This window comes from Pleurodeles waltl, chromosome 1_2 (assembly GCF_031143425.1).
Source record: "Pleurodeles waltl isolate 20211129_DDA chromosome 1_2, aPleWal1.hap1.20221129, whole genome shotgun sequence".
Lineage (NCBI taxonomy): Eukaryota > Metazoa > Chordata > Amphibia > Caudata > Salamandridae > Pleurodeles > Pleurodeles waltl.
Window position 1 is genome coordinate 923,959,614 of NC_090437.1, and position 22,346 is coordinate 923,981,959.

Genomic DNA, 22,346 nt, shown 5'->3' on the forward strand with positions numbered 1-22,346 from the left:
AGCTCCTGTGATGGTGTGATATTGTATTCTATGACAATCGGGTTGGAGAATTCCTTAATGATTTTGAAAAGTTCCTTGGTGTTGTTAGTGCTCATTTGCGTGCGTGCGTGCAGCAAGGGCTGTCCTCTTTGTTGCCCTCAGCAAGAATTGGTAGAGGGTGAGGGAGGTCTTGAAAGCTGCTCTGTTTGAGGTGTCCTTGCTGGCACACCATTTCCTCTCCAGTGGCTTGCTATCTTTGCTCACTGCTCTGAGTTCTTGGATGTACCTGCTGGCTGTTTTGGAGGATTTTCTCTATATGTTGTTGCTCTTGATGCAGGTGATGCTGTTGGTGCAATTGGTGATCCAGGTGTTGAAGACTTTTATTCCCTGTCCGGGGTTGGTGGCGGTAGTGGTGTTGAGGGCATCTGCCCAGCTGGTCTCAGATTTTATTCAGCCTCCTGTGTGGAGTGCTGATCATCTTGGGGGTGGAGGTGCAGGGGATGGAGATCCTGAAGTGGACAATGGAGTGATTGGTCCATGTGATTTCTTACTTGTGCTTGTCTGCCTGTAGTATTGGTGTTGGTAGGTGTGCTTCTGTGTATGTTATCTATGTGAGGCTGTAATTTTGTCTGTGTGCCATATAATAAAGCCTGGCCTATTGGGTTTTTCAATGTTTTTTTTTAATGCTGCACTGCTGTTTTTGTTGCTCCGTCTTGATTGTGTAATCTTGACTTCAGATCTCACATATTTAGCCTCTTTTATATTCTTGCCACCTATGCTCCTTTCTTAAAACACATGTTTTCTTCTAACCACTTTAACCAACTTTGCATTTCTTAATCTCTTCTATTTCATCTATGCTATCGCTTCTTTGATCAATCTACAATTGTGGCTGGGTCTTTTTCTGCTGATATATTCCACAGCTTGTATGACAGTTACATCTGCTTTTTTAAGATCTGTATGTTCAGTTTGTTCCTAGTGCACTTTGATGCTTACTTGTGTGGCATATGTTAAGTAAAATATTCAATAGTAACATAAGAAAAAAGCAGGCAAAAAGTCCTCTAGAACATCTGTACTCAAGTTAGGTGGATATTATTGGATGTGGGATGGTATGTTTTTTCAAAGGTGCTGCTGGCCAGTGATAGCACAAACAATAACTCAACGTTTGAGAGACCATTCACCAGATAAACATGTTCTCCAAAAATGTCAATATTACTGGCATTTATTTGTAACAAACACTTTTGAACAAACATTCTGTACATAGTACCACAGTGGTACAAAAAAGTGGTACCAAAGCTCAGTTAATAGTTACAGATTACATTGTCACATTATAATTAATGTTTGGCTTAGATAGAGAGCAGAGAGACATCTGTGCAGAATTGCAACAAGGAGAATGAACTTGAATCCTCAGAATGAACTTGAATGCTTCAAGGGTAGATATTCTGGTAAAAGGGTTCAGTAGAAACATTGAAGCTGTACAAAGGTCTTGGACCTAAATGGAGAAGACGGTGTATAGGTATTAGCGGGTTGCAAAGCTCATGTTAAGTGTAGTTCAAGAAGTTTGAACAATGTCAGCTTGTTGTTGATAGTGGAGAGAACGTGTGCATCTGTAGAGGTTGAAAAGCATTCATGTAGCCAAGCGGATGATGTTATACATGGAGAAGGAACTATGTGAAGGTGGATGAGAGGTTATTGAGGACCACCAAATGTATCAGGTTTTCAATTTGAAAGTGATGGTCTGTGCACATAATACTGATATTTAATAGCTAGGAGGTGATAACATATGCCAGCCTTGAATATCACATTGGAGTTTCTGGTCGAGGGACAGGATGTTAAAGTGTCAGTTTGAAGAAGATAGGGACTGTCAAACCAGCAAGGGAACCTGATGCTTGCAAGTAAAATACTTCAGTCTCTCATTAACTTATCGATAGGGGGGTGGAACATTCAATGTCTGATACCTATAAGGCAAGGATATGTACAGGGAGTGCAGAATTATTAGGCAAGTTGTATTTTTGAGGATTAATTTTATTATTGAACAACAACCATGTTCTCAATGAACCCAAAAAACTCATTAATATCAAAGCTGAATATTTTTGGAAGTAGTTTTTAGTTTGTTTTTAGTTTTAGCTATGTTAGAGGGATATCTGTGTGTGCAGGTGACTATTACTGTGCATAATTATTAGGCAACTTAACAAAAAACAAATATATACCCATTTCAATTATTTATTATTACCAGTGAAACCAATATAACATCTCAACATTCACAAATATACATTTCTGACATTCAAAAACGAAACAAAAACAAATCAGTGACCAATATAGCCACCTTTCTTTGCAAGGACACTCAAAAGCCTGCCATCCATGGATTCTGTCAGTGTTTTGATCTGTTCACCATCAACATTGCGTGCAGCAGCAACCACAGCCTCCCAGACACTGTTCAGAGAGGTGTACTGTTTTCCCTCCTTGTAAATCTCACATTTGATGATGGACCATAGGTTCTCAATGGGGTTCAGATCAGGTGAACAAGGAGGCCATGTCATTAGATTTCCTTCTTTTATACCCTTTCTTGCCAGCCACGCTGTGGAGTACTTGGACGCGTGTGATGGAGCATTGTCCTGCATGAAAATCATGTTTTTCTTGAAGGATGCAGACTTCTTCCTGTACCACTGCTTGAAGAAGGTGTCTTCCAGGAACTGGCAGTAGGACTGGGAGTTGAGCTTGACTCCATCCTCAACCCGAAAAGGCCCCACAAGCTCATCTTTGATGATACCAGCCCAAACCAGTACTCCACCTCCACCTTGCTGGCTTCTGAGACGGACTGGAGCTCTCTGCCCTTTACCAATCCAGCCACGGGCCCATCCATCTGGCCCATCAAGACTCACTCTCATTTCATCAGTCCATAAAACCTTAGAAAAATCAGTCTTGAGATATTTATTGGCCCAGTCTTGACGTTTCAGCTTGTGTGTCTTGTTCAGTGGTGGTCGTCTTTCAGCCTTTCTTACCTTGGCCATGTCTCTGAGTATTGCACACCTTGTGCTTTTGGGCACTCCAGTGATGTTGCAGCTCTGAAATATGGCCAAAGTGGTGGCAAGTGGCATCGTGGCAGCTGCACGCTTGACTTTTCTCAGTTCATGGGCAGTTATTTTGCGCCTTGGTTTTTCCACACGCTTCTTGCGACCCTGTTGACTATTTTGAATGAAACGCTTGATTGTTCGATGATCACGCTTCAGAAGCTTTGCAATTTTAAGAGTGCTGCATCCCTCTGCAAGATATCTCACTATTTTTGACTTTTCTGAGCCTGTCAAGTCCTTCTTTTGACCCATTTTGCCAAAGGAAAGGAAGTTGCCTAATAATTATGCACACCTGATATAGGGTGTTGATGTCATTAGACCACACCCCTTCTCATTACAGAGATGCACATCACCTAATATGCTTAATTGGTAGTAGGCTTTCGAGCCTATACAGCTTGGAGTAAGACAACATGCATAAAGAGGATGATGTGGTCAAAATACTCATTTGCCTAATAATTCTGCACTCCCTGTATAAGGAGGGAGGTGAGGGTAGACCATCAGAAGGGAAAAGATCTGTATATTGCCAGAGTTGAGAATTCAAAATCAAAGTATTATTCTGGATAAAGGCTCAAGGAAAGAGAGAGCAGAGTCAGGTGAGAATATGTCAGTACATGGATCAGCAAGGTAGATTAGAGTATGTGATGCAGGAGTTCGCTGTGAGAGAGGATGTGTCTAGACTGGAGTGTGTATTGGAAAGTTAGATAGAGTATCTTGTTGGTGATTATTCATGGCCACCTAAAGGACAATTAGTGGAGGAAAGGCAAACTGTGAATCAAGACATCCGGCATCAATTTTTAAATAAGAATCTGAAGGCTCCAGCAGTGGCTAAATTAATGCAATATGTAAGTTAAATGCTGATTCAGAAGAATTCCTAAGAGTAGGCCATGCATCACAGGGGTGCAGTTGGGATGGATTATTTAAGAGGTGGTCAACTTCATCCTTCAGCAAATTAAAGTATTTTTAATGAATATTTTTGTATGCTTGTGAAACAGGTTGGTCGAATTCAGGACAGGAAAGGAAATGACTGCCATCCAAACGTTTTTTGTACTTTCATCAGAAGAATACTAAATATTTGAAAACACACGCCAAAGAGTGCCATTTCCAGGTTGTCTTATTTCATCCTCACTGCTGAGTAGACAGTTTCTTTCTGAGGTAAAGGCTGGGTTAGGGATTCATTATTTGAGGCATTTTCCAAATTCAAGGCAGCGTAAAGAAGGCCATCTTCCATCTTTGGGAACAACATATGTAAAAGAAAACATAGTCACAAGTGATTCTATTCAAAGATATTAACATCTGGAGATCGTTAAAGGTGCTGGACACACATTCAAGATTAATATTGCACTCCTTTTGTTTCCCTCTATACTACCTAGATTAAGTAGTCAGCAATATAATTCAGATTGCAGGGAACACTCTCTGGGCACCCTCCCTTTTCACTTTGCGTCTGGTACTATGGCCTATAGTGACGTTCAGACTGAAGGGCACTAACATGTTCCTCTTTATAGTTTGGGCCACATTATCAAATAACTAATGTCACCTGATTCTCCAAATCCAAAAACAGAGAGAGTTGACAGAGAGAGAAGGGATACACAGGCCCTAATTCACAAAGAGTCTCCACACTCAGGGCGGAGGCTTCACAGTTGTGGCGGAATATCCCCATTCATGGTGGGATCTCAGTAATGGAAAACTGTAGTGTGCAGATCCCCCACCCAAGTGCAAAGATTCCACTATAACTGCCGAGCATCCACCCTCAGTGAGGAGTCTCTTTATGAATGAGGGGAAATATGTTGCAACTGACTGACATAGAAAAAATAAATGACACATGTCATACTCATTGAAGTAATTTGAAGGGATGGGTAGTAAAGATATTTAGGGTTACTGTATACATTTCAGGGGGATACTACACGAATGTCAGCTTTCTCATGGAGACTTGGGATGGGTGGACACAGTATGGATAGCTCTGAGGTGCACTTAGGCAACTGTTTCCTGGTGCCCATGATGGGAATGGGTAGAATATTCAGTTCTGTTTTTAGGTTTCGCGGAGACAGTTCATGTACTGTCTCTGCAAGACATATTGTTTAGATGCAGTGGGCTTACAGCCCACCCATAGCTTACATGTGTTAGCTTCAACGTCACTCTCATTTCCTTTGTCCTTGTTTGTCCCGGCATACGAGTGTCATGTTATTGTCTTGAGTTTGGTCCTTCTCTGGAGCATGGAATGATGACTTGTGTCCATCGGCTGCTCCTGTTATTGAAGCTACTTTTTTGTTTTGAACCACTCCATATGAGCGTTTTTTGTTCACCTCCCATATCCCCATCCATGTGGCTTCTTTTCCCCTCCACCCTTATACTCTGTACACTATGGCCCTCATTACGACCTTGGCGGGCGGCAACATCTAACCGCCAGGCCAGAACCGGCGGTGTTGCGGGCGTGCGACGGGTGAAGTTGCACCCGTCGCGCTTTTTACTGTCTGCATAGCAGACAGTGAAAAGCTGCACAGGGCCGTGGCAGGGGGGCCCACGACTCCCGTACCGCCAGTCTTTTCCTGGCAGTTCAAACCACCAGGAAGTGGCTGGCGGTAGGGGGACTCGTAATCCCCTGTGCAGCGCTGCAAGCAGCACTGCCCTGAGGGATTGAAACCGCCGGGACCATCGTGGCGGTAAACCGCCGGTCCCAGCGGTGCACCCGCGGCGCTTTCGCCGCGGTCATAATAATAGGGATTTCACCGAAAGCCTGCTGGTGGTGAAATCCGCCACAACAACCCTGGCGGTCTGAGACCGCCAGGGTTGTAATGAGGGCCTATGTCACTGCAGTCTACTCTGCACCACTCTGTTCTATGTCACTGCACTCTACTCTGCACCACTCTATTCTACATCACTGCACTCTACACTGCACCACTCTACTCTACACCAATGCACTCTACTCTACTCTGTGCCATTGTACTCTACTCTGTACCACTGAACTCTATGCTTCTGCACTCCATATCACTGCAATGTTCTCTAAGCCATTGCATTCTACTCTTTGCCACTGTGCTCTATGCCACTGTACTCTATTCTAGACCACTGCACTCTGTACCAATCTATGCCACTGCACTCTATGTCACTCCACTCTATGCTACTGCACTCTACTATGCACCACTCTATGTTACTGCACTTTATGCCACTCTACTCTACACCACAACACTCTGTGCCACTCTACTCAATGCCTCTGCACTCTATGGCACTCTGCTCTTCTTTGCACTACTCTAAGCCACCGCACTTTATGCCACTGCACTCCACGTCATCACACTCCATGCCATTGTACTCTACCCTGCACCACTCTACTCCACTGCACTCTACTCTGAACCACTCTATGCCCCTGCACTTTACACCACTGTGCTCTATGCCACTCTGCAAAATGCCGCTACACTCTACTCCATTCTATGCCAATGCACTCTATAAGGCTTTGCTTTTCCCGTATCACTCTTTGCCACTGCATTCCACTTCTTTGCACTATATGCTGCTGCACCACTCGATGCTGCTGTACCACTCTACAATGCTGCACCACTCAATGCCTCTGCACCACTGCACAATACTTTACTCCTCACCACTTCACTCTACACCACTCTACTCTATGCCACTCTACTCTGCAACACTCTATGCCATTTCACTCCACGCGGCTGCACTCTACACCACTCTACACCACTGCACTTTACACTACTCTACACTATCTACTCTATGACACTGCATTCTACGTCACTCTAATCTTTTCTGCACCTCTCTATGGCACACCACTGCACTCCATGCCACTCTGCTCTAATTAACACCACTCTATGCTACTTCACTCTATGTCACTGTACTCTATACTACTGCATTCAATGCTGCTGCACCTCTCAATGCCTCTGCACTAGTCTACTCTGCACCACTCTACCCCAATGTACTCTGCACCACTGCACTCTATGCCAGTCCACTCATCTGCGCCACTCTACTCTATGCCACTGCAATGGATGCCACTGCACTCCATGCCACTCTACTCTGTACCATTATGTGCCACTGCACTCTCCTCTGCACCACTGCATTCTGTGCCACTCTATTCTGCACCACTCTACTCCACTGCACTCTCTTGTGCAACTCTGCACTCCATGCAACTCTAATCTTCTCTGCACCAATCTGATCTATGCTACTGCATCCTATGCCACTCTACCCTACTATACACCACTTTACTGTACACCACTGCACTCTATGACTCACCTCTGTATGCTGCACCATACTGCTCTGAGCGCCACTCAACATCACTCTGTACCACTGTACTCCAGGCCACTGACCTCTACTCTGCACCACTGTACTATATACTGCACAATTGTACTCTACGTTACTGCAGTCTATGCAACTGTAATGTACTCTGCCCATTCTACTCTGTGCCCCTGCAGTTTACTTCACTCTACTCTGCACATTCTACTGTATGCAGCAGCACTCTATACTGCTATACTCTATGCTACTCTACTGTGCACCACTCTACTCCACTGCACTCTACACTACTCTACTCGGTATCACTGTACTCTTTGCCACTCTACTCTGTACCACTGCACCTGGGAGGGTCACCTGGTTCAAGTGTGACCAGATGTCTCTTTTTGGCACTTTTGGGGCCAGATTTAAAGAAAAGTGTCAGTGCTGCGCCATAATTGGCTGTGCCGCACTGAGTCACTTTAGAAACGCAGGGATGCACTGTATTTAAGGGAATACAGTGCACCCCTGCGTTTCCCCCTGCGCTGGCGCTAAATTTAGCTGCCAGCGCCAACACAGGCATTCTTGCACCATCGTGCAAGGATGTCTATGTTGAGGGGTGTGATTGTTTATGTACGGGAAGGTGTCCCTTCCCGCACATAATCAATCACTAATGGCACTTTGGCACTTCTGTGTGTGCTCCACAATGCAAGCGTCATTTTCGAATGATTGTCTATGTGCAGGAAGGGACACCTTCCGACACCTTTCCACACATAAACAATAATTTCTGGCATTTTGCTTTTTCTATGTGTGCTGCAGAATGCAGCACGCACAGAAAAAGCAAAAAACAAGAAGGAATAAAAGTATTCCTCCTCGTTGCGCCCTGCTAACGCCACCCCTGGGAGTGGCGTTAGATTTTGGCGCTGCCTCAGGTTTACGAGATTTCTTAAATCTGAGGCAGCGTCAAAATGCAATGGGTGTTGCTGTGGCATGCCCACAGGAACACCAATTGCACGCCCCTTCAACGCACAATGCTGTGTGGGAAGGGGCCATATTTACAAGGTGGCTTAACACCACCTTGTAAGTACGGTGCTGTGCTTAGCACCACAGGAGCGTCACTAGAAGTGACGCTCCTGTGGCGCTACACGCCTATAAATACGGCCTTTGGTTTTTAGGGACTAGAAAGTGTTTTTTTAACATTTAATATTTTAAAATTTGTATCTCCAGTACCCTACATTAGATTTTTGTCATTTTGGTGTCATTTTAAAGATAAAAATAGTTGCTATTTTTATAAATTGGTGTCAGATTTTTGTTTTGTATTGTGTTTTACTTAGATACTGTTTTGTTGATATTAAATGCTTTACACATCTGTCTCTTAAGTTGAGCCTAACTGCTCGTGAGTCAAGCTACCAAGGGTTGAGCCAGGATTAATTTATTGAGACCTTGATTGGACATAGTGGGGAACTGTGTCCTATTGCTAAGTGTAGGTACCTACCTTCCCTTACCAATAATCCACTTTCCAGTAGCCACCTTTCTAAACGTGGCATTTTCAAAACTGTAACGTAACATCTAAATTTACCGTTAAAGAGGATATTTATTACAATTTCTCAGAAAAGAAACATGAAATGTGTATCTATTAGCATTCAAAACTTAGCACCTATTAAATGTAATAAGGCAACCCAATAGTATCCTATGGCAAAGGTAGTCCTCACAGTAGTGAAAAACAGATTTAAGAGTTTTTCACTACCAGGACATGTAAAACTTGAAAACACATGCCCAACCTTTTAATTACACCACACCACGTGCTATGGGCTTCCTATGGCCTGCCGTAGTGGTGACTTATATGCAAATAAAGTGGAGTTTGAGGCTTGTCAAGTTGATTAAAACTGCATTCAGGCTGCAATGTCAGGCCTGGGACATGTTTTAAGGAGACTGGCCACTGTATAATAGTTGAAAGCGCCATGAGTGTGACTGAAAAACAAAACAAACAATTACAAGTAACTGGCAGTTACTTGTCATTGATTTGTTTATGTGGCAAGAAAAGTCCAGGTATGAATTTACAATGCCTATAGCTCTAACACAAGCAAACGCGAAACCTATCGCACTGCATTTGCTTGTTTTTCTTCCTTATGGGTTGTGCAGATTTTTTTCTGACTTGGGAGGCATGCATTTTTTCAACCTCGGAGCAGAAATTAGAAGGAACCTGGCTAATTTACTCACACACGTTGATTATTTCACTTATCCTTGCTTGCTTTCTGAATATTTGCTAATCATCCTGTTTTGTAGTTTGACTGTAACTTTTGGATATACAATTTTTCTGATAACTTCTGAACTTATGCAATGAGGTGTGTACAGCACACTTTTACTTTTTATATTTAATATATACCCATGAAAAGGCTGAGAATGTCTGCTTCTTATAGAATTGTTTTTCTTTCTTTCCTAACATTAGTACCTAATAGTTTTAATAGAAGGGAAATTAGCAATTAAAATACTTTAACAGTTCAGGGAATCAATAATCCTGGAGGAAATAAAATTAGAAAGGCACATTTACCATGGCCGGGTCCAAGCGCAGCTGTGAAAGTAGAAGGGTTATGAGTGGGGCTAGCTAACCCACCGTGTAAAAAAATCCTAGCTGCAGAAACATCAACCAAAAGAAATCCGGGTAATGGGGAGTGACAAATCTCCATAATGGAGAGCTGTGACACCTTGTGGTGAAAGCCAGACATCACTGGAAGCCACAAAGCTGATCCAACAACTTTAAACCAAGCAAAGACCACCAATCAAGCCCTTAACCTGGAATCGTCAAGGCGATGGGAAAAGAGGAAGGTCAAAAAACACCTGGAACCGAGGCCTGGACCCTTTCTGTAAGGAGATGGGTTACACCTGGATTCAGATTGAAAGGAAAGCCCAGGACAGAGATGGCTGGAGAGTCCTGCTTGATGGCCTATACCCCAGGAGGGGTATTAGGCATAACTAAGTACATTTGGGTACAATATCATAGCAGCTCATAAAACAGATATTCTGAACTAATTTAAGGAATGTATATTTTATTTGTGGACGTTAATGGTTTTAACATTTTCACAGATGAAAAACCATGTGGTCTGGGTTGAATGTTGACCTCTTCCTTTCTTTTTTCATCAGTCACTGCATTATAATTGTATCACATGGATGAATTATAATGTGTAATTTACTTTACTTAAGTTACTTATATTGTAAATTATCCACTACAAAACAATTTGTAACTTGGTAATATTTATTTGCCTATGTGTGTGCGTGGTCTGTGTGAGCAGGTGTGTGTGTTTGTACATTTCAATCAATCAATCAATCAATCAATCAGGATTTATAAAGAGCGGTTAATCACCCAGTAGGTTATCCAGGTGCTTGCAGGTCCCAGAGGCGTGTTCGAACCACCAGGTCATGAGGGCCATTTGGAATTCCAAAAGTGAAGTGATGGTCCAGAGGTGCGTGGGAAGGCTATTCCAGTTTTTTACTCAGATGTGAGAGAAGGAGTGTCCTTCACTTCTACTTCGGTAGATGGAAGTAGGATGGGAAAGTGAAAGGGAGGCAGAGCATAGTCTCCTCAATGGTTGGTGGAAGTGTAGGCAGTGGTTAATGTACTCAGGTCCCTGGTTGTGTAGAGCCTTGTGTGTGTGGGTCAGCAGCCTGAATTGGCATCTCTTCTATATGGGGAGCCAGTGGAGTTGCCTGAGGTGGGGTGTGATGTGGGTTCATCAGGGAAGAGTCTGGCTGCGGCTTTCTATATTGTCTGAAGTCTCTGTAGGAGGTGTGCGGTGATTTCTATATAGAGGGTGTTCCCATTGTCCAGTCAGCTGGTGATGAGGGACTGTGTCAAGTTGCATCTCATGTGTAGGGGTTGCCACTTGAAAATCTTATGTAGCATGTGCATGTGTGAGGAAGCAGGCTGAGGAGACGGTGTTGATCTGTAATGTCACAGTGAGCTAGTTGTCAATGATGAGTGCGAGTTTTCTGGCATGGTCAGAGGGAGTGGGTGCAGGTCCTAGGTCTGATGGCCACCATAAGTCATTCCACGTGTTGCTGCTGTTGCCAAAGATCAGTACTTCCATCTTCCCTGTGTTCAGATGCAGGTAGTTTTTCCTTATCTAGTCATCAACGCCTGTCATACATCTGTGGAAGTTGGTTCTGGTGGTGGAGGGGTTGTTGGTGAGTGAGAGAATGAGTTGGGTGTTGTCTACATGGGAAATTATGTTGAGACTGTGGGATCTGAAGATGTTGGCCAGTCGGGTCATATGTGCATTGAGCAGCGGGGGCTGAGGGATGGGGGCACTGCAGGGTTCAGAGGTGAAAGGTGGGGAGGTAGATCCATCTGGGTTCTTCAGGTGAGGAAGGAGATGATCTATCTAAGCACGTCCCATTGTATGGCGATGTGGTGGAGTCTTTTGATCAGAATGTGGTGGGATATGGTGTAAAAGGCTGCCGGGTGGTCAAGAAGGATTAAACCTGCTGTTTCTCCTCGGTTGAGAAGCGTTCAGATGTCGTCAGTGGCTGCAATCAGGGCAATTTCTGTGCTGTGCTTGCTGTGGAAGCCGGATTGGGAGGCGTTGAGTAGCTGATTCGGTTCCAGTATGTCATTAGCTGCTTGTTGATGATTTATTCCATTACCTTCACTGGGAATGGGAACAGGGAGATTGGCCTGTAGTTTTTGGGTTCACTGGGGTCGGAAGAGGATTTTTTGAGTTGACTTTGGTATGTTTCCAGGCATCGGCAACTGTTGCAGTGGTGATAGAGTTATCGAGCAGGGTGGTGAGTTCCTGGCTGATCCTTTGGTTCCAAGGTTGAAGATGTGGAGCAGGCATGGATCGGTGGGAGCTCCCCAGGGGATGGATTTCATGGAGAAGGTGATGTCACCTGGGTAGATAGGATGTTCCAGGTGGTCAGTGTGTGATTCGTGTCATTTACGGTGATGACATATCTGTCGAGGAAGTTAGTAGTTGTAGATTGGGGTTCCATGTTTCAGTATATAGTTGCAGTCTTGTCGTGGAAGAAGTGGGAAATGTTGTTGCACAGCTCCTGGGATGATGTGATATTGTTTTCGCTGACAGTTGGGTTGGAGAATTCCTTAATGATGTTGAAAAGTTCCTTGGTGTTGTTGGTGCTGTTTTCAATGCATGCAGCAAGAGCTGTCTTAGTTGCCCTCAGCAGGAGGTGGTAGAGGTTGAGGGAGGTCTTGAAGGCTGCTCTGTTGGACATGTCCTTGCTTGTGCACCATCTCCTCTCCAGTTGTTTGCTATCTTTCTTCACTGTTCTGAGTTCTTGGATGTAGCAGCTGGCCATTTTGGAGGATTTTCTCTATATGTTGTTACTCTTCATGCGGACGATGCTGTTGGTGCAATTGGTGATCCAAGCGTTGACGTTTTTTACTCCCTCTCCAGGGTTGGTGGCAGTAGCGGTGTGGAGGGCATCTGTCCAGCTGGTCGGTTAGATTTTTTCCAACCTCCAGTGTGGGGCGCTGATCATCTGGGGGTGGAGGTGCGAGGGCTGGAGATCCTGAAGTGGACAATGGAGTGATTGGCCCATGTGATTTCTTGCTAGTGCATGTCTGCCTGTAGTGTCGGTGTTGGTAGGTATGCATCTGTGTATGTTATCTGTGTGAGACTGTAGTTTTGTCTGTGTGCCATATAATAAAGCCAGTCCTATTGGGTTTTTCAATGCTTTTTTTAAATGCTGCACTGCTGTTTTTGTTGCTCTGTCTTGATTGTGTGATCTTGACTTTAGATCTCACTTATTTAGCCTCTTTTATTTTCTTGCCGCCTTTGCTTCCTGTCTTAAAAATTTTTTTTCTTCTAACCACTTTAACCGACTCTGCATTTCTTAATCTCTTCTACTTTATCCATGCTATCGCTTCTTTGATAAAACTACAATTGTGGCTGCATCTTTTTCTGTTGATATATTCCACAGCTTGCATGACAGTTACATCCGCTTTTTAAGCTCTGTATATTCAGTTTGTTCTTAGTGCACTTTGGTGCTTACTTGTGTGGCATATGTTAAGTAAAATATTCATTAGTAACACAAGAAAAAAGCAAGCCAAAAGTCCTCTAGAACATCTGTACTCACATTACGCGGACACTATTGGATGTGGGATTGTATGTTTTTTCAAAGGTGCTGCTGGCCAGTGATAGCGCACACAATAACTCAAAGTTTGAGAGATCATTCACCAGCTAAAAAAATTCTTAAAAAATGTAAATATTACTGGCATTTATTTGGAACAAACACTTTTGAACAAACATTCTGTACATAGTACCACAGTGGTACAAAAAAGGCGTACCAAAGCTCAGTTAATAGTTACAGATTACATTGTCACATTATAATCAAAGGTTGGCTTAGATAGAGAGCAGAGAGACATCTGTGCAGATGTGCAACATGCAGGGTCCTCAGAATGAACTTTGAATGCATCAAGGGTAGATTTTCTGGCAAAGGGGTTCAGTAGAAACATTGAAGCAGTACAATGGTCTTGGACCTAAATGGAGAAGACGGTGTATAGGTGATTGGTACTAGCGGGTTGCAAAGCTCATGCTGAATGTTGTTCAAGAAGTTTGAACAGCGTCAGCTTGTTGATGGTAGTGGAGAGAAGGTGTGTATCTGTAGAGGTTGAAAAGCATTCATGTAGCCAAGCGGATGATGTTATACATGGAGAAGGAACTATGTGAAGGCGGATGAATGGTTACTGAGGACCACCAAATTTATCAGCTTTTCAATTTGAAAGTGATGGTCTGTGCACATAATACTCATATTTATTAACTAGGACCTGAAGATAATAAAATATGTCAGCCTTGAATATAACATTGGAGTTTCTGGTGGGGGGACTGGGTGTTAAAGTGTCAGTTTGAAGAAGATAGGGACTGGCAAACTAGCAAAGGGAACTTGATGCTTGCAAGTAAAATACTTCAGTCTCTGATTAACTTACCAATAGGGGAGTGGAATAGTCAGTGGCTGATAGGCAAGGATATGTATACGGAGTGAGGTGAGGGTTGAGCATCAGAAGGAAAAGATCTGTATATCGCCAGAGTTGAGAATTCAAAATCAAAGTATTATTCTGGATAAAGGCTCGAGGAAAGAGAGAGCAGTGTCAGGTGAGAATATGTAAGTACATGATCAGCAAGGTAGATTAGAGTATGTGATACAGGAGTTTGCTATGAGAGAGGATGTGGCTAGACTAGAGTGTGTATGGGAAAGTCAAATAGAGTAGCTTGTTGGTGATTATTTATGGCCATATAAAGCACAATTAGTGGTGGAAAGGCAAACTGTGAATCAATACATCCTGCCTCAATTTTTAAATAAGAATCTGAAGGCTCCAGCAGTGGCTAAATTGATGCAATAGGTAGGTTAAATGCTGAGGGTACTGGGATTCTGAAGAGTTCCTAAGAGTAGGCCATGCATCACAGGGGTGCAGTTGGGATGGATTATTAAAGAGGTGGCCAACTCCACCCCTCAGCAAATGAAAGCATTTTCAATGAATGTGTTTGTATGTTTGTGAAACAGGCTGGCAGAATTCAGGACAGAAAAGGAAATGACTGCCATTCAAACATTTTTGTACTTTCAGCAGAAGAATACTAAATATTTGAAAACACACACCAAAGAGTGCCATTTCCAGGTTGTCTTATTTCATTCTCACTGCTGAGTAGACAGTTTCTTCCTGAGGAAAAGGCTGGACTCGGGATTCATTATTTGAGGCATTTTTCAAATTCAAGGCAGCATAAAGAAGCCCATCATCCACCTTTGGGAACAATATATGTAAAAGAAAACATAGTCACAAGTCATTATATACAAAGATATTAACATCTGGAGAGCGTTAAAGGTGCTGACACACATATGAGATTAAAATTGCACTCCTTTTGTTTCCCTCTATACTACCTAGATTAAGTAGTCAGCAAATTAATTCAGATTGCAGGAAACACTCTCTGGGCACCCTCCCTTTTCACTTTGCCTCTGGAACTATGGCCTAGAATGACGTTCAGACTGAAGGGCACTAACATGTTCCTCCTTATAGTTTGGGACACATTACCAAATAACTAATGTCACTTGAGTCTCCAAATCCAAAGACAGAGAGAGATGACAGAGAGAGAGAGAAGGGATTCACAGGCCCTAATTCGCAGAGTCTTCTCTCTCAGGGCAGAGGCTCCACAGTTGTGGCAGGATCTCCCAACGTATGGTGGAATCTCAGCAATGGAAAACTGTAATGTGCAGATCCCCCCACAAGTGTAGAGATTCCACTATGACCGCAGAGCATCCACCCTGAGTGAGGAGTCTCTTTATGAATGAGGGAAACTACTTTGCAACTGACTGACATAGAAAAAAATAAATGACACATGTCATACTCACTGAAGTAATTTGAAGGGATGGGTAGTAAAGATATTTAGGGTTACTGTATGCATTTCAGGGGGATACTGCATGAACGTCAGCTTTCTCATGGAGACTTGGGATGGGTGGACACAGTATGGATAGCTCTGAGGTGCACTTAAGCAACTGTCTCCTGTTGCCCATGTTAGGAATGGGTAGAACATTCAGTTCTGTTTTTAGGTTTTGCCAAGACCGTTCATGTACTCTCTCTGCAAGACATATTGTTTAGATGCAGTAGGCTTACAGCCCACCCATAGCTTACATTTGTTAGCTCCAATGTCACTCTCATTTCCTTTGTCCTCGTTTGTCCCAGCATATGGGTGTCATGTTCTCTTCTTGTGTTTGGTCCTCCCCTGAAGCATGGAACGAGTACTTGTGTCCATCTACTGCTCCTGTTTTTGGAGCTACTTTTTTGTGTTGGAAAACTCCATATGAGTGATTTTTGTTCACCTCCCATATCCCCATCCATGTGGCTTCTTTTCCCCTCCACCCTTATACTCTGTACTCTATGTCACTGCACTCTACTCTGCACCACTCTATTCTTTGTCACTGCAATCTATTCTGCACCACTCTATTCTACACCACTGCACTCTACTCTGCACCAATGCACTCTACTCTACTCTGTGCCATTGTACTCTACTCTTTGCCACTGTGCTCTATGCCACTGCACTCTATTCTAGACCACTGCACTACAGCCACTGCACTCTGTCACTCCACTCTATGCTACTGCACTCTATTCTGCACCACACTCTGTCACTGCACTTTATCACTCTACTCTACACCACAACACTCTGGGGGTCATTTTGACCCTGGCGGTACGAGACTGCCAGGGCTAAAATGACGGAAGCACCGCCAACAGGCTGGCGGTGCTTCCTGGCCTATTACGACCACGGCGGAAGTGCCGCGGTCGCACCGCCGGGGCCAGCGGTATTCCGCCACATTTGCCCCAGCGGTGATAATCCGCCTGGGCAGCGCTGCTTGCAGTGCTGCCCAGGGGATTATGAGTCCCGACCGCCAGCCTTTTTATAGCGGTTTGAACCGCCAGGAAAAGGCTGGCGGTACGGGGAGTCGTGGGGCCCCCTGATGGGGTCCCATGCAGCTTTTCACTGTTGCGGCCGTCGCACGGCCGCAACACCGCCGGCTCCATTCGGAGCTGGCTCCTATGTTGCAGCCGTGATCCCCGCTGGGCTGGTTGGCGGAAACCAGGTTTCCGCCCGCCGGCCCAGCGGGGATTTCCTAATGACCACGCCGGGGGTGCGGCCGCATTGGCGGCACCACAGCGGTCAGATCTTGGCGGGCGGCGGCCTCTGTGCCACTCTACTCAATGCCTCTGCACTCTATGGCACTCTGCTCTTCTTTGCAGTACTCTAAGCCACTACACTATATGCCACTGCACTCCAAGTCATTACACTCCATGCCATTGTACTCTACTCTGCACCACTCTACTGCACTCTACTCTGCACCACGTTATGCCCCTGACCTTATACCACTCTGCTCTATGCCACTCTACATTATGCCACTACACCCTACTCCATTCTATGCCAATGTACTCTATGAAGCTCTGTTTTTCCTGTATCACTCTTTGCCACTGCATTCTACGCCTTTGCAATCTATGCTGTTACACCACTCTATGCTCCTCTACCACTCTACAATGTTGCACCACTCAATGCCTCTGCACCACTGCACAATTCTTTACTCCTCACCACTGCACTCTACACCACTCTGCTCTATGCCACTCTACTCTGAACCATGTTATGCCACTGCACTCCACATGACTGCACTCAACACCACTCTACACCACTGCACTTTACACTACTCTACACAATCTACTCCATGCCACTGCATTCTACGTCACTCTACTCTTCTCTGCAGCACTCTATGGCACACCACTGCAATCCATGCCACTGTATTCCACACTGCTGCACTCCATGCCACTTTGCTCTGATCAACACCACTCTATGCCACTTCACTCTATGTAACTGTACTCTACACCACTGCATTCTATGCTACTGCACCACTCAATTCCTCTGCACTACTCTACTCTGTACCACTCTACCCCAATGTACTCTGCACCACTGCACTCTATGCCACTCTACTCTATGCCACTCTACTCTGCACCACTGCACTCTATGCCAGTCCACGCTTATCTGCACCACTCTACTCTTTGCCACTGCAATGGACGCCCCTGCACTCCATGGCACTCTACTCTGTACCACTCTGTGCTACTGCACTTTACTCTGCACCACGGCATGCTGAGCCACTCTACTCTTCACCACTCTATTCCACTGCACTCTCTCTTTTTTGAAGTCCTCATCACCTCAGAGCTTCAATCACACTTCCAGATCACAACCTTCTCAGTTTCCATAACACAAGGCATGAAGGTGGACAATAAGCCCAAGAAGACCAATTGCACCCACTTAGCCTTCTTGGGAGTGCCCCTCGTGACTAGTACGGGTGAAAACTGTTTTAATCATTAGACTTTGAACCCAACAATTGCCTTCCCTGGATGGCCCATCATGGTCTCTATGTCATAACATTATGGTTTAAGGGGAAGATAATGGAGGCGGGGAGGGAACAAGGCAGGGGAGGGACCCACTACAGAAGTGGAGCCCATAGCTTCTTCTTTTTCAGTCTCTGCTTGGGGCCACCCACCTTTGTGTTTAATTTTGCAGTATACAGAAGAGCTTCAAGCCAACTCCTGTATGTGGGAGGGAACACCGTAAACCATTTCAAGCAAATCTCCCTTCTAGCCAGAAGAACAGCATAAAACAGCAATTTCCTCTTCTCTTTAGTCCAGCCCTTCAGATCTTGTGGTTTCCCAAAAATAATAAGGGGGAGATTTACCGCTATTTCCCACCCCAGCATCTCCGACAATGTTCCCTCCACCTCAGTCCAAAAGGAGTCGATTGGTGGACACTCCATAAATATGTGGATATCAGTGGCATTTGGGGGCCCCACATTGATCACAATTCATCACTTCCCCTTTCATTATTTTAGTGAGCTTTGCTGGGGTAATATAGTCTCTATGTATTGAGTACAAATGATTTTTCCTCAGCGAGGCGGATTTTACTACCTCAAAACACATTCTCATTGATTCTTGCCATCCTCTCTGTATCAGTTCCCTTGTCATAGTTCCTTCCCACAGCTGCTCAGGCAGTTGGCAATCACAATCAATTAACTCCAGAATCTCCCAATACCAAGTTAAAACCTTCTTGCTATTACAGGAGCCATTAAAAGGTTTTTCTGCTAGGGGATTTTCCCCCCGCCGACTTAGTCGGATAGACTGTGCCCAAGCTTCCACTTGAATATATTTAAACCTGGTCAGAGCGCCCCCAGTTTTATCCCTTTATTCTTCCCAGGGGAGTACCACCGCTTCCCTTAAAAGTTTGCCCCAAAATTCCAAACCAGCTTCCCTTATTGGTTTGCCTAATAAATCTTTCAAACATTCTGGTGTACCCGGGGAGTCCCATATCGGAGCCCACTGGTTGTAATAAGCTATCTTGGTGACTGTTTTAACCTGGTGCCAGTGCAATGCTGCATCCTTCAATATTTGTAGTTTTATTTTCTTGAAAACTTTTGGGTCGCCGAACTTAAAAAGAAAATGATTTGCAGCTCCAGGGATGGTTCGTGTCATAGCCCTAAACATAACACCCATTACTGTAGCATCCGGTGAGTCAAATAACATCCTTGAATTCCTCAGTTGGAAGGCCCATGCGTATAGTTGTAGATCCCGCAACAATAGGCCTGCCTTCTCTCTCCTCCTTCGCAGCTTTTTCCATGCAATACTGGCGCCCTTACATGCCCAAATGAATGAGTTTATAGCTTGTTGAAGCTTATTGAGGTACCTGCCATTCATTTGTAGTGGAATAGCGTTCTGAATAAAATATATTTTAGGCAAGATTATCATCTTATATAATTATCTAATAATTCTCTAAAAACTTATCCTGATTATTCACTGCAAGTTTCTCAATGTCCTGGGTTATGACTAAACCTAAGTACCTCATTTCCGCCTTCCCATGCCATACCTTCCCTTCTTGATTCCATGGCATTATTTCCATCTTGTCTGAGTTTACCTGATAACCAGAGACAGAACCAAAGTCCTCAGCTTATCCTCAGCAATGCTGGAACTGCGGTTGATAAACTTGTGGTACACACCATTAAATCGTCCGCATAGAGTGCTACTTTCCTCTCCAATGCTCCCACTTAAAAGGAACTATTTCAGGATCCTGCCTTATTTCCCTGGCAAAAGGTTCAATGTACAGATCAAACAGCAATGGAGATAGAGGGCAGCCCTGCCTGGTACCCCTAGATATCCTAATATGCTTTGTTGGTTTCCCATTAATCAGAATTCTAGCTGGAGGAACGTAATAAATCTGTCTTATGGCCCTACAAAAACTATCGCCTAAATTATAATATCTTAAAATCAGAGTTAAATAATCCCAATTGACCCTATCAAAGGCTTTTGTAACATCCAAAGTAATAATTCCTAAAGGGATCTTATAAGTGGTTGCCAGATCTATTGCCCCAATTAGAGTGTGCGTAAGATCATGTAAATACCTACCCCTGATAAAACCCTTCTGATCTACATTAATCAAGCCTTTTACTACCGCATTTAATCTATCCAGTAATATCTTTGCAAATAGCTTATAATTACAATTCAGCAAAGATATGGGTCTATATGACTCGCACCTAGCTGGGCTTTTGCCTGGTTCTAAAATCAATTAAATAATTGCCTCATTCCAGGAAGCTGGAATGAGAGAGCCATTCCCAAAAACCTCAGTGAATAGTTTTAACAAAAAGGGTGGTAAAACCTCCTCCAATGCTTTATACAATTCCACCGGGAGACCATCTGGGCCTGGGGCTTTCCCTCCTTTGCTACCGTTTAAAGCTGCTGGTATTTCACTTAACATAGTTGGTCTATTCAACCAAAGCTGCTGCTCTGGAGATAAATTGGGGAGTATATCCTTCCCTAACCAAGTTTGAAACTCTGTTGCCCCAACACTTGCCTCTTCATTGTAGAGTTGGGAAGAAAATTGCAAAAAGGCACTATTTACTTTTGCACGCTCTGTGGTCTTTTCCCCTTTATCTGACTCAACTTCCTTAATGTAATTCCTCACTTGCTCCTTTTTAGCTTTCCAAGCTAAAAGCTTCCCTGGACTTTCCCCATATTCAAAGTGGGCCAATTTGCTTACCTCCCACCGCTTTGCAACTCTTAATTGTGAAAGGCCTTCAAATTGCTGTTTTATAGTGTCTAGCTCTTGTTGCCATATCACCTTCTCACTTTCATCTGTACTCTTCAATAACCGCTCTCTACACCCCCTCTTCTCTGTTTCCAAATTCCCTATTTCAGCCCCATACTGCTTATTCTTGTAACTGTCAATATTCAAAATTCTACTTGGTGTCCGCCCTCTCCCTCCATACACAGTGCTCCTGGAACGCTAACACTAATTTCTTATTGCTCACAAGCAAACTTATTTGGGGATCTCACCTTAAGGTAAGTTTTCAGGGACAGAGTAAGCTTTGAGCTAGGATAAGTAGTGAAAGTTTTTCTCTTTACTTAAGTATTTTTAACAATTTAAAGAGTACCCTTTTTGCTCCCTTTTCCAATTTCAATTTTAGTACTAGGCAAACCTTGCCTGTCTTGTAGCTTGTTATGCCTCATAGAATCCACTTTAAACTGAGCGACTCTGAGTTGCCTCTCTCCCCTCTAGCCAGCTCCTACCTCTTTGCAATGGTCCACTCCTTCCCTGGGTGGGGGGCAGGCTGCAACCCTGGCCCATGATACCTTTGTGATTCATTTGAGAGGTTTGTGGTTTCCCGATGTGCCAACCGGTAGCCTGTCAGCTCTTGTGTTGACTCTGCCACTCTCACCCTGGAAGGAAACCCAGGTTGAGACTTTGGAGCGCCTGAGCTCTGATCTCGCCCTCGGCCAACTTGATCATTTCACGGGCCCGTCAGGACCTCGAAAAATAGCGGGCTACTCCCATCTGAAAGATGCAGAGCTTCCTAAAATCGACGCTAGTGCGAGTGCCCGCTGGGAGGCCCAAGTAGGTGCTTCAGCGCGCTTCGATCCGTTCAGCCGCTATGTTCTCCAGCAGTATTTTCACTCTCTTGTGCAACCCTGCACTCCATGCCACTCTAATCTTCCCCGCACCAATCTAATCTATGCTACTGCACCCTATGCCACTCTACTCTACTATACACCGCTCTACTGTACACCACTGCACTCTACACCACTGCACTCTATGACACACCACTGTATGCTGCACCACTATGTGCTGCACTGCTATGTGCTGCACCACTCTGCTCTGAACCACTCAACATCGCTCTGTACCACTGTAGTCTAGGTCACTGCACTCTACTCTGCAACACTGTACTCTATTCTGCACAATTCTACTCTACGCCACTGCAGTCTATGCAGCTCTAGTGTACTCTGCACCACTGTAGTCTATGCCACTGCACTCTTCCCATTCTACTCTGTACCACTGCAGTCTACTTCACTCTACTCTGCACATTCTACTCTATGCAACCGCACTCTATGCTACTATACTCTATGCTACTCTACTGTGCACCACTCTACTCCACTGCACTCTACACCATTCTGTATCACTGTACTCTTTGCCACTCTACTCTGTACCAGTGCACTCCACTCTCCACCACTCTACTCTATGCCACTGAACTATACACCACTCTATCCCACTGCACTCTACCCAAATGCACTGT

The 22,346-nt window shown here is 44.4% G+C and overlaps 1 protein-coding gene across 3 annotated transcripts in view; it reads right to left on the reverse strand.

Moving 5' to 3' along the window:
* Nucleotides 1-1,197: 1,197 nt before the first annotated feature.
* The window catches only part of LOC138246041 (CD226 antigen-like), a 469,508-nt gene continuing 448,359 nt past the window's right edge, over nt 1,198-22,346 (reverse strand). For 2 of the 3 annotated variants that reach the window (XM_069200235.1, XM_069200219.1), the window contains 2 exons: nt 14,859-15,000; nt 3,415-4,275 (listed from right to left, as the gene is read on the reverse strand). In XM_069200235.1, the coding sequence (XP_069056336.1) occupies nt 14,884-15,000 (117 nt within the window). In that variant the 3' untranslated portion in view covers nt 3,415-4,275; nt 14,859-14,883. Of the gene's footprint in view, nt 1,469-3,414; nt 4,276-14,858; nt 15,001-22,346 lie in introns of those variants that run through there. The other variant, XM_069200226.1, reaches the window with a different exon arrangement.